Source organism: Pteropus medius, unplaced genomic scaffold (genome assembly GCF_902729225.1).
Source record: "Pteropus medius unplaced genomic scaffold, Ma_sr-lr_union100, whole genome shotgun sequence".
NCBI lineage: Eukaryota > Metazoa > Chordata > Mammalia > Chiroptera > Pteropodidae > Pteropus > Pteropus medius.
This window is the reverse complement of record NW_024340699.1, coordinates 10,459,226-10,474,211: the sequence shown is the minus strand read 5'-3', so window position 1 is coordinate 10,474,211 and position 14,986 is coordinate 10,459,226. Positions and strand designations below refer to the sequence as shown.

The window sequence follows — 14,986 nt, the reverse complement described above, 5'->3', positions numbered from 1 at the left end:
AAGAGAATAATGTTATAAAAAATACTCTCTAGGTTCATTTGATATGGAGTGAAAGGGTAGGTTAGTTAGCAAGAACGAAGCGTCTCCAACAGATTGGACACGAAGTGCAACAGAGCCGACAACGCCAGGAAGATCGTTCTGGGCCAGGCAGGTGGTTGGAAGCGGAAATGGGGACGCGCCGTGGAATCGCGCCCTTGGCCCTGGGTTTTGGGCCCTGCGCTCAGACTGACTCCCGCTCCTCCTTCCTGTTCCGTCTCCTGCAGTGGGATTCTCTAGTGATTTTTCAGTTCACGCGGCTCTTAACACTTTGGCTTTCAGGTTTTCTTTCATCTTTCTTTTCGGTCAACTCGTTAATGGTAGATCAGTGCTCTAGGGAGGGTAGATGGTTAGGAACCTTTCTGTAAATGAAATAATAACCCTTTTGCTTATCAGATGACATAATGGGTTTGAATGCATTTTGTAGATTAGAAAGCAGTACATAAATGCAAGTTGTTAACCATCATTATATTTAAACTTTTGTGAAAGGAATTATTTTGACAAGATATTACAAAAAAAAATACAGTAGAAAGTGGGGAGAAAACATACAGCTTTTTGTCTTGATTAGGCGCTTTTAACATTTTCATATGGCGTGTTTCCTTTCACACAAATTATTGTGGTTATGCTATGTAAAATTCTGCATCTTGCCTTTTATTTCTTAATATTTTTCACAAAAGTGTTCTCTTGTTATTAAAAAATCTTACTTTATAAACCTAATTTTAATGGCTACATTATATAGCACTTTGTGTAGATGTATTATAATTTGCTTTAACCGGTTGCCTCTCATTGGACAGTTATTTCTAATTTGTCTCTATTATCAACATTATGGTGAACATCCTTATGATTAAAAGCAACAAAGATGTTCCATATACCAGTCGATATTCACCACAGAATTTTCACTTCATCTGTTTTTGAGTGTTGATTTTCGAGTCTGAACGTCTTAATAAAAGCAACATCTAAAATTTCTGTTCAGTGCTGCCCTCTGGTGTTACTTGCTGTGAGCGAGCTCTGCCTCACAAATTACAAGGGGAAAACATTCCTAGACAAGGGAATAGTTAAGATAAATGGGGAGGGTGGTAAATGAATGCCTTCCGACTTCAGACAGAACTTTCTTCAGACAGGAAAGGTTTATAAGATTTCATCAGGAAAGCCAAAGACTCTTTTTGGGTGTTTTCAGAGGCAGCCTTCTTTCTGGGGGTGGGTTCAGTCCACTTACAGTTAGGGAGCCTGCTGATAACTAAAGCTCTTGGTCCTTTCTGTGTAGGACTTCTGAGAGAAGCTCCTAACAGAATTATAAATGTTTGTGATGCAGCTCATCAGTTTTCCAAACTCTTACAAGTTATTCCTTCTGGTGTTACACATGGAGGGACTGCCAGAGGACCGATGGGCAGATACCTTGGCCAGTGTTTGACAGAAGCATCAAGGTGGTTTTGTTTTTAAACAGTTAAGTTACTGAGCTTCATGGGATCAGTAGCAGTTGTGGCTTCAGTTTAGGGATTCAGATTTTTTTTTTTTTTGATACTATTGTCCAAATGCAATGTATATAGTTTCAATTTCTAAAAAACAGACAAGATGTTGTACAAGGACCGTGTTGATTTGATGAGAAATGCACAGTTAATGTGGAAGTCGGTGGGATACCCGTAAGCCAGCTATGGAACACGAAGCCCTTTGCAGGCGCACGCGGTTTCTGGTCGGGAGAAGCGAGTGAAAGGCAGCTGTTTAGCATAAGCCCAGAAACAATACGGAAATCAAAACTGTTCGGTCAAATGAAGCTTTTTAGATCCAGTTGCCTTCAAGCTTCTCCAAAGTGTGGTCCCTGATTTGCGCCCCGGACCGGCAGCGTCACAGGGGACTTGTTAGAAACGCATGATCTTGGGCCCTACTCCAGACCGACGGAATGAAGAGGCCTGGGGCGGGCCTGGTGCTCTCTTTTAGGATGCTCTCTCGTTATCTCATGCACACAGGTGCAGAAGCCATTGCCATTCCCGAATGTCGCGTTAACTTTCAGCTTCGAGGAAGTAAAACGAACTATTAAATTAGTCAGGTCCGCTTGGCCAGGCTGGGCGGTTTTTCTAAGCTGGTCGTCTTCAACGTTCGTTATCTGATAACAGCGTGGTTTGGGAATAAGCTTTGGAGAACAATGATTAAGACATCAGTTACTTTTAGAAATAGCTGTAACTTCGCCATTTACTTTAGAGACGAATTCGCAGACACAGGCCCTGAATACATTTTTAATTACTTCCTGAAAGAATTAATAACGGAATGAGCGGTGGTAAAGGCTTTAGGGTAAAACTGGCACTTTAAGATTAAATTCACCGAGTGCAAAAATGTTTCTAATGAAATACTCATGAAATTTCTTTTCCTTGTCAAACTAATTATTTGTGTTGCTGTTGTTTTTCTAAAATAGATAAGTAATGGAACGTCATCCGTGATCGTCTCCAGAAAGAGGCCGTCAGAAGGAAACTATCAAAAAGAAAAAGACTTGTGTATTAAATATTTTGACCAGTGGTCTGAATCAGATCAGGTGGAGTTCGTGGAGCACCTTATTTCCCGAATGTGTCATTACCAGCATGGACATATCAACTCGTACCTGAAGCCCATGTTGCAGCGGGACTTCATCACCGCGTTACCAGGTAACTCGCCCACCTCCCGAGGGCGGAGGGCTGCCGGCCCGGGCTGCGGCGCCGGTGCGCGCAGGCGCGAGGAGCGTGTGAGCACAGCGCCACGCGGCTGCTTTGGGACCCGGACTGTGTTTTAATCTAAAGAACTTGAAGGCAAGTTCTAATTTAGCGTCTGTCCAGGAAGTGGAGGCCGGGCCTGTGACCGCTGGTGCGGATCGTCGTCAGCGCGTTGTTTCGTCTGAGCTGTTTAACGAGTTAATGCTGTGCAGCTTATTTTCATGTAGTCTGTGTAATCTGCAGTGTTCCCTTTATAAGTTGTTGTTGTTGTTTTAAGCACAGGGCAATTTTTCCTGTAGTGTTTGTGCTTGAGAAGTGCCCCAAAGTTTAGGATATTCATTTGTATCTGAAGTGACACTTTAGGGAAAGGCAAAAACATATTGGGAAAACTGATAGCATGTGTTTATTACGTTTCTCAAAACTTATTCTGCATCCTCTCCCATACTGCCCTTCCTCCTCCCCACGTGTGCACATGAACACACACAGTCACACATGCTCTCGCACACACACACTTACACACTCACACACACTCACACTCACTCAATTAAGTTTACTTTGAATTTTTTTCAGTAAACTATTTTTTAGAATAGTTTTAGGTTCAGAGCAGAACTGAATGAGAAGTGCAGAGTTATACTCCTCACCCGCACGCCCCTCCAGCCTTCCCCACTGTAAGCTTCGCAGGCCACAGCCGGGCATCGTTATAATCCATGACTCCACTGGCGCATCATTATCACCCAAAGTCCATACTTTTCACGTTACAGTTTACTCTCAGTGTTTTAATTGTGTGGGTTTTGATACGTGTATAGCGACATATATCTACCGTTATAGTATCATGCAAAAGAGCCTCACGCTCTGCAGCACTCTGCCTGTTCAGCCCCTTTGATTTTTGAGTATTCATCCATTGTTTTTTCTCTTTTCATCTTCTTCTCTCTGTATCTCTGTCTTTTAAATTTTTTTCAGTTTATATTTGGCTAGATAAGAGAGAGATTTCATTCCTGAAGAGAATGCTGGCCAGATGTTCTCCTCTGCCACGTCAGCGTAGTCTGGAAGTCACAGCCGCCGTGCCGGGGCAGGCTTAGAAATAGCCAGGGCCACACAGGTGCCACTGCCGCGAGCCCTGGCCCTGTCGGAGCCTCTGGATGGTCCTCAGAGCAGCTCCTCCCTCAGCCTGTCTGATGCGCAGTGCACCAAGCCCCACACTGAGTAGTCCCCCCGGCAAACGACCTGAAACCTGGGGCTGCCAGTCGACAGGCCAGCCTCTGATTTCTAACCCCTCCTCTAAAACTTGTCAGTTTGCTTTCTACAGTGGGAATATTTAAGGGTCTCTGAGAGTTAGCTTAGAAGATCTTGACTCTGCCATTATCTTTTTACTGAAAAGTAGCTCCGTTTGCCTCATTTCACCCATTAGTATTTCTAGAAAAGCAAAATACGAAGCCTCTCTTTCTCGAATCCTAGTATTTAATAGCTGAAGGGATCCGAGCCATCACTTAGTCCTCTTTCTCGTCGTGTAGGCTAGGAAGCCAGACTGTGGGAAGTGGATGGAATGCCCCGCAGCACACATCTTGGTTATTGGGGTGATTGTGCAAGTGATGGTGCGGTGCAGGATATTTCAAAAATTAGTGCAAAAACTGAAATCACTTATAGTTCAGATGACTCTAGAAAATTCCTTAAGTCGACCCTCGTATAGAATACATGGTTTGCAACCCAACTCAGTAATATTTACTTTTAATTATGAGAGAAAGAAAGAAAGAGGGGTGGAAAAAGAGAAAGGTATGCTTTTAATTGCATGGGAGGAAGGGAGAGGAGGGGGGATTTGAGAATTAGAGGTGGCTTTCAGCATGATGAGTGCACACGGGGTGCAGCTCCCGTCTGTGCAGTGCAGGCCCCAGAACCCCCATCGTGCAGGCCTTTCTCCTGACTCAGGCTGCATCTCACACTGAGGAAAGTTGAAGTAGTTTTTAAAGTCGATGGTGGTGGTGGTTCCTCATAAGTGCTTTTAACTAAATGAAGTTACGCCTCATTTTTCTCAAGCAGATCTGTTTATTGTTTTTTTCATTGCCTTCTACTTATAGTTTTATTTTCCCCTGTAATTTGCTTCTCAGACATTTAAGAGTGCCAGGGACCTCACCTTCTATTGACAGAATATCCACGAGGTGGCACTGTTGTTCTCTTGATTTGTAGAGTGTAGTTCAGAGGAATCCCTTTTTCTTGGGGAGTGTATGGTCTCGGAGAAGAGACAGAACAGATGAACATGTGTTATGTATATAAATATGGTTAGTATAATTGCATACAATTCAGTTTTCATTATAGCAAATTTTAAGGCATTGTCCATATCTCTGTTAAAGCAGAATTTTGTGGTATTGACTATTACACAAAATGAATGGACCATTGGCTGGGACATGGAAATATTTTTGTTAAAATGCTATTTGTTTTCACAGGATTTGATCTGAACATATATACATATGTCAGTATGTATCATACGCATGGATCTAATAGCTGGGGACACGCTGGCCGAGTTGGTCGTTAGTCAGTCTCTAGTAGACTTGGATTAAACCTGGCATTAGTTCCTTAACCCAGACCCAAACTTCAGAGCGTTAGGGGAAAGACAGGGCCCTGCGTATGTTCCCACTTAGATTTAATAATGTGCGGAACAGCTTGCTGATCAGTGCTTAGCTTTTACTATAGGTGATCTTGAGTTTGAATTTTCACTCTGATGAAATTGACAGTCAACTTAAGACTTCTTTTGATTGTGAAAACCATTAATTCTATTATAATCGTATGTAGTTCTGACTTTTTGGTGCTCACTGTGACTATCATACCTGTCAGTATAGGGAAAATGGAAAATGTTTGTGGTCTCTGGCTCCTTTTGGTTCAGTGGAAAAAGTGATAATTATGATATGCTTTTCTAAAAATCATGGTAAATGTTTAGTCTGCAATGTCAATTTCTGCAGGCTAAGTTTGTGGTTTGTAAGAACTGTCGTTAAAGGGAAAATTTATACCATTTGAAGTAGAAGCAGATTGTACTTCAAAACGCATGATAAACATTGGCGATCCATTTGGTAAGGTGTCTAAGCAATTAAGAATTTCGAAACATTTAGCTTCTTGGCCATGGTTCATTCATTCGTCTTATCCCCAGTAAGGACGACATATCACTGTGGACCGTACGTGTGGCAGACTCGATCAGTGGTCTTGGAGCTGTGGAAGAACCAGCGCGTAGCTCGGGCCTTAGGCTAGGCGCTGCACCAGAGACCCCCGCGTAGCCACGGAGAGCATGGCCATCGGCTCAGACGCCCCTCAGTGTGAACCCAGCCCCTGCGCAGTAGCACAGGAGCCCGTTTCCTTATCCCTGTGGCAGTAATAGTACTGCTGCTTCATGGGATAGCGTAAAGATCACAGGATGTATGTAATGTGACTGGCATCTGGTGGGTATTCTGAGGATGGCAGCGTAAAAAAATAACAATAATAATAATAAAATAAAAAGCCCAGGGAAGCAGGAAACACCTGCTTCTCCAGAGGTAGTAAGATTTATTGCCAGGAAGTTTTAATTATTCACCCACTAATTTCCAAATTGGTTCATCCTGACATCATATAGGTAGGTGTATGTGGCACTTTGTTGGCCCAAAGAAGTGTCGGACTTTGTGACCTGGGCATCATTTCACTTCATTTCTGTCTGAATCCGTAGGTCAGTATATTCCAAGATAAAGGCATCCGATGACTGTTGCTGTCAACAGTTGTGTGTGTGTGTTTGTGTGTGTGTGTAAGGTTTCTGACTTCAGATTTTATAGCCACATAGATCTGTGACCAGGAAGGGGGAAGGGACAGCAGAGGTGGGTGGGGAAGGAAGTTTCTTTGCAGCTGTTCTTTGAAATGTGTTTCTAAAATAATAAGCGTTTCTATAAGTGCATGATCTAAGCAGCTGTGTTATAACTGGCTGTAGTCAAGGGCATTGAGCTGCTATTACACATTTGAGTTTGATTTTGATAGTGTTATTTACATATTGAGCTTCGAAATTTGTGCCTTTTAATTGTTTTAATTTATTATTGAAATTTTTCCAGACTTTCACCTTGTCCCTATAATTAGCAATGGTAGCACGTCTTCAGCATTGTGTGTGCAGGATCTTAGCCTCATTTTTCTGAGGCCATTATGTCCTCTGCTGCCTTGGGAAGGGGGTGGGGTGGTGGGAGATGGAGGCGTCTCAGCATGGTGGAGTAAATGAGAGCCAGACATTGGTACCTAAGGAAATGCTTAGTTTTATCACCTCAAAGCGCTTTTTAGCCCTGGCAAATGGACCGCCTTATGCAGTAACTTCTTTGTCTGAACAGGCTTGAAACCAGAAAGTTTCAAGGTCTGCATGGCTTCTGTGAGTCTGCTCTTAAATGCTCAAACAGAAGTTGTGTGATTCCTAGCCTTCAAATATTTAAGGGGATGAGACTTATAACCAAGATATTAGAGGGGGCTTATTTAGTGCTTTGCTAGAGGAGGTGTGTAATATTTTCTCTCAGAAAATAACAAAGAGGAACACTGCTTAGCTCCTTGACCAACAATATCAACTAAGGGGATTTGGGGACAAGGGAAGGGAACAGAGTGATACTCATCAAGCACTTCTGTGTCTGGCTCCTTAATAACCTCCTCTAATTTACCTTCCCAACCAGGGTGGGAAGTTCCTTCTCTGTAAAGAGGATATTGAGAGTACCCCTCTCAGAGGGTTCTCGTGCAGGTCGTGTGAACTAATCTGTTTCAACGTTGACTGTCCTGTCTATTTTGTGGAAGACCAAGATCCAAAAAGGAAAACTGCTTGCTTCAACCAGGTTACCTGACTCTACAGCCAGCGCATCTTCCAAGAGACCAAAACATGCTGCTTCCTAGGAGGATGAAATGAATTTAAAGTATTATCCAAAGGAAGTAAACCAAGTCTCATTTGTATTACTGAGATGCTGCTGAATTAGACTGTTAGCCTTTGAAAGAAGGGGAACTATCTGTTAGTAAGCGATTTCCTTATGCAGAAACTCACCGCTAGCCCAGTGGTGAGCTATGGAGGAAGAAAAATCCAAGAGGACTGTGAAGCAAGAGTGCCCAGCGTGTTAGAATTACCTGGCGGAACTGCTTAAAAAGGTAGATTTTTGGCCCTCACCATCTAAAGATTCTGACCGAGTAGGTCAGAAGAATGTCCAGGGAATCTGTTTTTGTTGCTTTTGTTTGTTTTTAAAGTCAGCAACCACGAGAGATTCATACACAACCACACAGGCTTCTGAGAAACATCTCCCAGACCACCCAATCAGGCCGAGGCCTGGATGTGCTTTCCCAGTTCATATACAGACGAGCGGACGTTGCAGCCATCAAGACCTGAAAAGGCAAATGCAGTGCATTCTGGACTCGCTGTTTGTTTCATCTCTCAGAGCAGAAGACGCAGGAGATGCAGTTAAGAGAGTGTTTACAACCAGCTAGGAGGATTTGGCTGGCGATACGGAAGTAATACAGACCTTGAAAAGTGACTCTATGCTAATGGCACATGTAGAACTAGAAGACAGTCTGATAAGTACCCCAGCGTTGGACAGATCCAGGGAAGACGTAAGTTTATTAGCCCTTGGATAGAGATTTTAAAGAAAATGATTAAAGGGCAGAGAGATTGTGAAATTTGGAATTCCGATGACTGTTTTGTCAGTCCTAGCGGTGGAGCAGCCCAAGCAGAACCATGTGATTATCTGGAGATTTCCCTGATCATAAATAAACATGGGCGGAAAGAGGGAAGAAAGGGGCACAGCATCATGGAGACACAGAAAGGCAGCCTGAACCTTAGAGCATTGTACGAAGACGGCAAAACCCTGAATAATGTAAAATTGTCCAAAATGGATAAGTAAACGGGAGAGTTGAAAACAAACACAAACATCATCTCGGGAGCACAGTGTGAAGAATGAAGGGACGGTGTCTTCGCAGTAGATCGTGCAGCGATGATAGGAAGAAGCCGCATGTTTCCACTCGTCACTTTTTTTCTTTCCCCACTAAGAATAATGGTTTTAAAACCAGAAAAAGATAGAAAAATTATAGTCCAAGAAAGCTGTGACGTGTTTAGGAAACATGTAGCGCCTGTCGACAAGTAGGCCTAAAGCCATTGGTGCAGGATGGGGACAGAAGCTGTAGCTGTGAGGATAGGAATTGTGGGACACCGAGGAGTAATGGAAAACCGGAGGCAGAGCTGCTGGGCACCCCGTGCCCTTTTCAGCTTGCCAGCTGTGTTTGGTGATTCTGCGTGGTAGTGCCCCGAGGCGATTGACGGGCAGATTTCCTGGTTTTAAGAACTGGACAACCGGAGTGAGTGTATTTGGGGGATATTAGCTGGTAAATTTGATGCCACACTCCAGCAGAGTTCTTAAGTGGATCATCAAGCCAGCCTCAAAGACCCCAGGCTTGTGTCCGCCTGGAGGGTGTGTACGGAATGCCAAAAGCGTTAGCTCTGAGAGGTGGGATTTAGGGGTTTTTAATGTTCTGCTTACATGCATTCTACCACTTTTCTGTAATGAACATGAATCATATGTTAAAAAGGGACACAAAGCAGCTAGTGCCAACTTGTTTTTAAAAAACGCAATACCAACTGCACGTAGTAAGCACCAGCAAGGGATCGCACCGAGCAGCCACGCCGGCTTCACTGCTCTCCTCGTTGGACAGATTCCCAGACCAGCAGGTCAGAAACGCGGTACGAAGGTGGCCATGTCCTCATGGGGCAGAGTTCCTCCAGATATCCCCAAGGACTGAGGAGAGGTGTGGGCTGGACGCAGCCGCCCAGATCGCGACAGAACCCGTAGCGCAGTGCTGGCACCGTGACAGTATTCAGTGAGTAGATCAGGGACAGCCTGGAGGGACAGCTCCAGAACCATGGGCGCTGTCCTTGGTTCTGACCCATTTGACATGTTTGCCCACAAACTTGGGAACAAGGACTTCCTCCGTTTGCCCCCCGTGCAGATCCGGGGTGGAATACCCACTCTTCTGGATGACAGAAGGTTCTAGAGGCTAACTGGGGTGGTCAGGTAAAGCTTCAAAGGCGAATTATAGTAAGGACAACTGCACCCACCCCTCCAGATAGGCATACAGATACCGAGTTGGGGGAATTGTTTCAACAGAGGTCTCGGGGAGAGGCCTAGGATTTTGACTTACTGCCATCTTAGGGGTCTACTCGATACGACTATTAGGCGCAGGCACTGTAATCTCCAACTGCATTAACAGATATCATGACGTGTGCAGGAAAAGGTCGTGGCCCTAGTGTGGTCCTCATTATCTGATCTTAACTCGGGTCTCAGGTCCAGTCCAGAGTAGCAAAGTTGGTACATGAAGGCCTGTAAACTGTGATCAACAGTGTAGTTAGTCATTCTCAGAGTCGAAGAAAACCTTCGTTTGTAAAGCGTTTTTTGAGCATCATCTCATTTCGATATTTTCAAAATGGGGCAAAGATTGCTGTCACCACCGATGAGAAAGCAGAGGCTCCGAAAGTGTAATGATTCACCTGTATCCTGCCAGGTTCCTGCTGCCGTGCCGCCTGTGACCTTGAGAAGGAGAACAGATACTAAGCTTGTGTGGTGCTTTGTCTTTACAGTCTTTTCATGAAACCCATGTGAGTCTCACAGATAGAGTGGGGAAGGACAGTCGTTGCTGGTGATTGCCGCATTGCGTGGTGAGAAAGAAACCCCAGGGCACGGACGTCTCAGCATTCGTTTCGCGTCGCAGGACTGCTGCGTGCTGAGCCTGGATTTGAAACCGGAATTTTCTGCCTGTTTGTTGGTGTTCCGCCACTACGCAGAACAGGCCCGAGGAGGGGCCTCGGTTCTCGTAGCCTCGGAGGATGCGCCTCGAACCGAGGACGGGCGTTTACAGGAGGCCGTAACGTGGGCCATGGTGATCTCACGTTGGAATGCCAGGCAGAGGCTGGATCTCAGTCTTCTCTGAGAGGACCCTGGCATTGTGTGGGAGGGAGAAACCGCCTCAGGTTCTAGAATTTGTAGACACATGGCTCTTGATCTTGAGAATTTTACCTACTCAGAGACAAATGATCAACAGAGATACACCTAAGTGCACTTGACTTTAACCGTTGGATTGCCATTTACCTTTGTATAAGCTTTTGAAGATGTCAGCGTTTCACCTTTTTGTCTCTTAGCCCTAAGGGATTCACACGGGTTCGTGGATTAGTAGGGCGATTTGTTACAAGAGACAGTAAATCAGTGGGGAGAGAACACAAATGTTGGATCAAGAGGTCAGAGTTCCAGCCCTGGCTTTACTACCCTGTAGCTGCGAGACCTCGAGTGCTTCACCTCTCTGTGCCTCGTTCGTCTGTAAACTTTGGGGAGTTACCGCCCCATAGTGGTTTGAAAAGAGTTATGTAAAAGTGAAAATAAGTCATCATCATAACTGACAGATACATAGAACCGCTCAGGATCAGCGTTTACACACAGTAACGGTTGCCATCAATTGTTTTATCTTTAAAAATCCGAAACAAAAAAGTGTGTACGTTTATGAGGTCCTGCGTGTGCACATCTGCAGGACTGTCGATACTGCTGAAGCACGGGGCCTGACGTGTTTCAGCTCAGGGTTGCTTTCTTTGACGCTTAGGAAATGGTGACTGACTGGTACGTCTCCCTCTCCCTTCCCATCCCTCCACTGCCTTTTCTGTTTTGCAGAGCAAGGCCTAGATCACATAGCAGAAAACATTCTTTCCTACCTGGATGCCAGGTCTCTGTGTGCCGCAGAGCTGGTGTGTAAAGAATGGCAGCGAGTGATCTCGGAAGGAATGCTTTGGAAGAAGCTGATCGAACGAATGGTGCGCACTGACCCTCTGTGGAAGGGACTTTCAGAAAGAAGAGGGTGGTAAGTTCGTTCTCAAGAAAAAAAGTAGTTTTGACCTAGGGTCAGTTGGATTACTCAAGAAAGCAGTCAGACTTGCCAGATGTGGGGGCCTATTTTAAACAAGCGGGAAAAGATGAGTGGTCAGGAGTTAGGGGGGAAAAGTTAAAGCTGTCAGAAGTTTTCCTTCTGAAATGTATATTTCCTTTATAGTTATCAGCTGTTAAGTACTGTGTAGTTTGAGTGATTTGGCTTCACAAAGCTGTGTATTTACGCTTTTCCTTTCTCATGTTTCTTAGGTGATGGGACCATCACCAACAGATAGATAAGGGAAAAAACATGAGAAAGTCCGGTAAAGCCATTTTGCTCTGCGTTATTGTTCCTGGTTGGACATAATGCACAGCAGGCAGGCTTTTATAGAGAAAACCCGTTAACTTAAACACAGCTTTATCACTCCACGTGTCAGTCACCTGGCCCGGTCGGCACAGAGGAAGAGCCGCACGTGGAAGGAAGTATAGCTGGTCGTGGTGTGGGTGCGGGTTAGGGCTGTATTTTCTTTCTGGGAGGAAGTTTGATGTGTACCAAGTTAGATTTTCCACAAAGCTACATTGGCACTTTTTGTTAAACTGTAGAATGAAAGGCGGGATTATTGTGTGTCAGGTATTCAGAAAATGAAAGGCCAGGATTGTGGTAGAAAGCTGTAAATTGAAGTAAATTTGTGTCTCACGTGTTTAAACTCAGAAATCCTGCTTTTCGAACTGTGAAAGCTCAGTTTGAGTCAAAAGACTTGAATGATATGATATTTTTGTAAGCACCATGTTTAAGTAAAATTCCCCCTTTATGTGCAAAATGTAACATCTGTTTGTTTTTATTTGCCAGGGATCAGTACCTGTTTAAAAACAGACCCACAGATGGCCCTCCCAATTCATTTTATAGGTCACTGTACCCAAAGATTATCCAGGATATAGAGGTAACTTTATGATTTATCTGTTTCATGGGCTCTTTGTGTCTCGTTCTCAACTTTTTATGTTGCCGTAGAGTGTTGTGTTGATCTGAAATCATGGAACAAGTAAAAATTTTAAGTTGAACTCCTGGAGCAAATGTGTCACAATGTACAATCTGTAGCTTTCCTCAGAGTAGATAATGTCTTTTTGTAAAAAATGATCTAACTTTTTAAAAATGCGAAATGCTTCTGCAAGGCCACTACTTAATTAAAACATTAATCCAAGATCAACTTTTTACTTTAATTTGATAAATTTTCCAAAATCCAAGGCTCAGTTTTCCAGGTAAGCACTTTTTCAGTTTCGAGCCATATCTGGAGAACTAGCGAAGGCACAGTCTCAGTTTCCTCTGTAAATTTCCCATAATTTTTCATAAAAAATGACTCAAGTATGAGTGTAAGCAACAGTTAAGTGGCTTTTATGGAGCCAATTACGCTTCTGGACATGTTGGATTTGAGTGCAACTTCACCAGCCCAGGAAAACTCTGTAAACTCGATGAGAAGCACTGGAGATGTTTGATGTTGTTCGTGTGTTCTAATTAGTTCAGGTTTATTATTTAGCCCTTTTCCTTGAACCAGGAAAGACACGCACAGGCATTTCTCATTAACTCTTTCACATGTGTTCTTGGCAGGTCCTGGTTACTTCACTGTTTCCTTTTTGGCAGAAAAATTGAGCCTTCTCTAGGCAATGCCGCATCACCCATAAAGTTATACCCAGTTTCCCAAACGTGAGGTAACCCCCTCCCCCAGGTGATAGGCAGAAAAGTTATTGTGCCAAAATTTATTAATGGAGAAACGTGCTTTTTGGGGGGTGGGGTTCTTTTTCCCTTTTTGAGGCAGATGTGAACTAATGGAATCATTCGGTTGATGGAACATCTGAATGTGGCTGGAATATTAGTATTTAAAGCACAAACCCTTGTCTTGAGTATTCTGCTCTCTAAAATGAGCTACAAAGTAACCTTTCCGGGAGGGTTAAATAATTTAAAACTTATGCCAGACAGATCATAAAGGAATTAATTGATCCATTGACAAAGCTTAGAATAAATTGCTCCTACATGTAGTAGCCAAAGCATAGTGCTAATTTGAATCTGTGGCTGGTGGGTGAGTTTCAGGGGAGAGGGGGGTGGGCTGTCTCTCACCCCTAGATAGTTATACTAGGACATTGCTTGTACATGCATCATAGAAACTGTATTACTTTCTGCTTATCCCCCCCATCCCCCAATTACTCTTTACAAAGTATCTCAAAATTTCCTTGAATTATTTAGTAAATCCTTTATTACGAGAAGGATGATGTATAAAGTCAGTCACAGTAAACAGGAATTTTGAAAGAACTTCAATGGGTTTGAAGATTTGGTGACAGGGACCATTTTATTTAACCCCCATGAATGACTGCCATCGTAATTGACACTGTGAACTCCGTGGCATGATGGTCGATGTGACACCACCTACCATATCCATTTCCTGAGGCGGAAATAATATTTTTAAGTTAGTGGAGGAGGCAGACGTGAGGGGAAATGGAGCTGTGGGGGAAACCCTGTTTGACAAAAAGCTTCTGCATTGTGCCGGCCTCCCCAGTGGTTCTTGAATTGTGTCTTGGGGAACTCCACGGGCTGGCCACAGGGGTCTCCTCCAGATGTCTCTGGGCTAGATTAGATCTCTTAGAGAGGGGGTGATGTTCTATGCTTTGGAACACTCACTAACAGTAACAATAAAGAAAAAGAGTGTACCATATATGGAGCATTTACTTGTGATAGATACTTTGTTAAGCATTTTATAATACATTTTCTCATTTAACACTCAGACAGTACCCGAAAGGTGGGTCATGTCCTTATTAAAACAGAAACTGAGGGTCAACACGGTTAAATAGAATGCCCAGGATCACTCAGCTAGAGACTAACAGAGTCTGTGATCAACCTTATTTTCTCCTGCACTTTATATAACTTTTTTATACTATAGATCACTGGTTGGTAAACTCATCAAAACAGAGTTCTTTACCTCTGTTTTGCGAGTACGTGTTATTCTGTTCTCGGAGTGGACACACAGCTAGAGAGTGTGTCAGCGACCCATGGATCAAACAAATGAGAGACTCAACGCCCTTGGCTCTTGTTCACGTAGCTGATACGAAACCCTCAGAAGCAGAATGTAATGATTACAGGCGCTCTCTCAGTGTACCATGAACTGTGTTGTGTGACTTAACACAGATTATCGCATTGAATTCTTACATGATGTTATCCTCATCTGTAATGAGGAGACACTGGGACTAAGAGAAGTTTTAGAACTTGCTACGTAGTTATGGGGTTTAACTGGGGTCTGGCTAGCTCTAGTGGTGTTTGTAGTTTTCAGAAGGGAAAATGCGAGAAGCGAAGGAGAAAGAAGTCTGTGGCTATATACCTGCAGACTGCTAGGTGATCTTCTTACCTTTCTCTAACTGTGTGAGTGCTCAGTG

The 14,986-nt window shown here is 43.8% G+C and overlaps 1 protein-coding gene across 10 annotated transcripts in view; it reads left to right on the top strand.

Annotated features, from left to right (window-relative positions):
- FBXW11 (F-box and WD repeat domain containing 11) overlaps nt 1-14,986 on the top strand; it is a 97,441-nt gene that overhangs the window by 56,938 nt on the left and 25,517 nt on the right. For all 10 annotated transcript variants that reach the window (XM_039877862.1, XM_039877891.1, XM_039877850.1 and 7 more), the window contains 3 exons: nt 2,444-2,669; nt 11,378-11,564; nt 12,420-12,510. In XM_039877862.1, the coding sequence (XP_039733796.1) occupies nt 2,444-2,669; nt 11,378-11,564; nt 12,420-12,510 (504 nt within the window). The remainder of the gene's footprint in view (nt 1-2,443; nt 2,670-11,377; nt 11,565-12,419; nt 12,511-14,986) is intronic.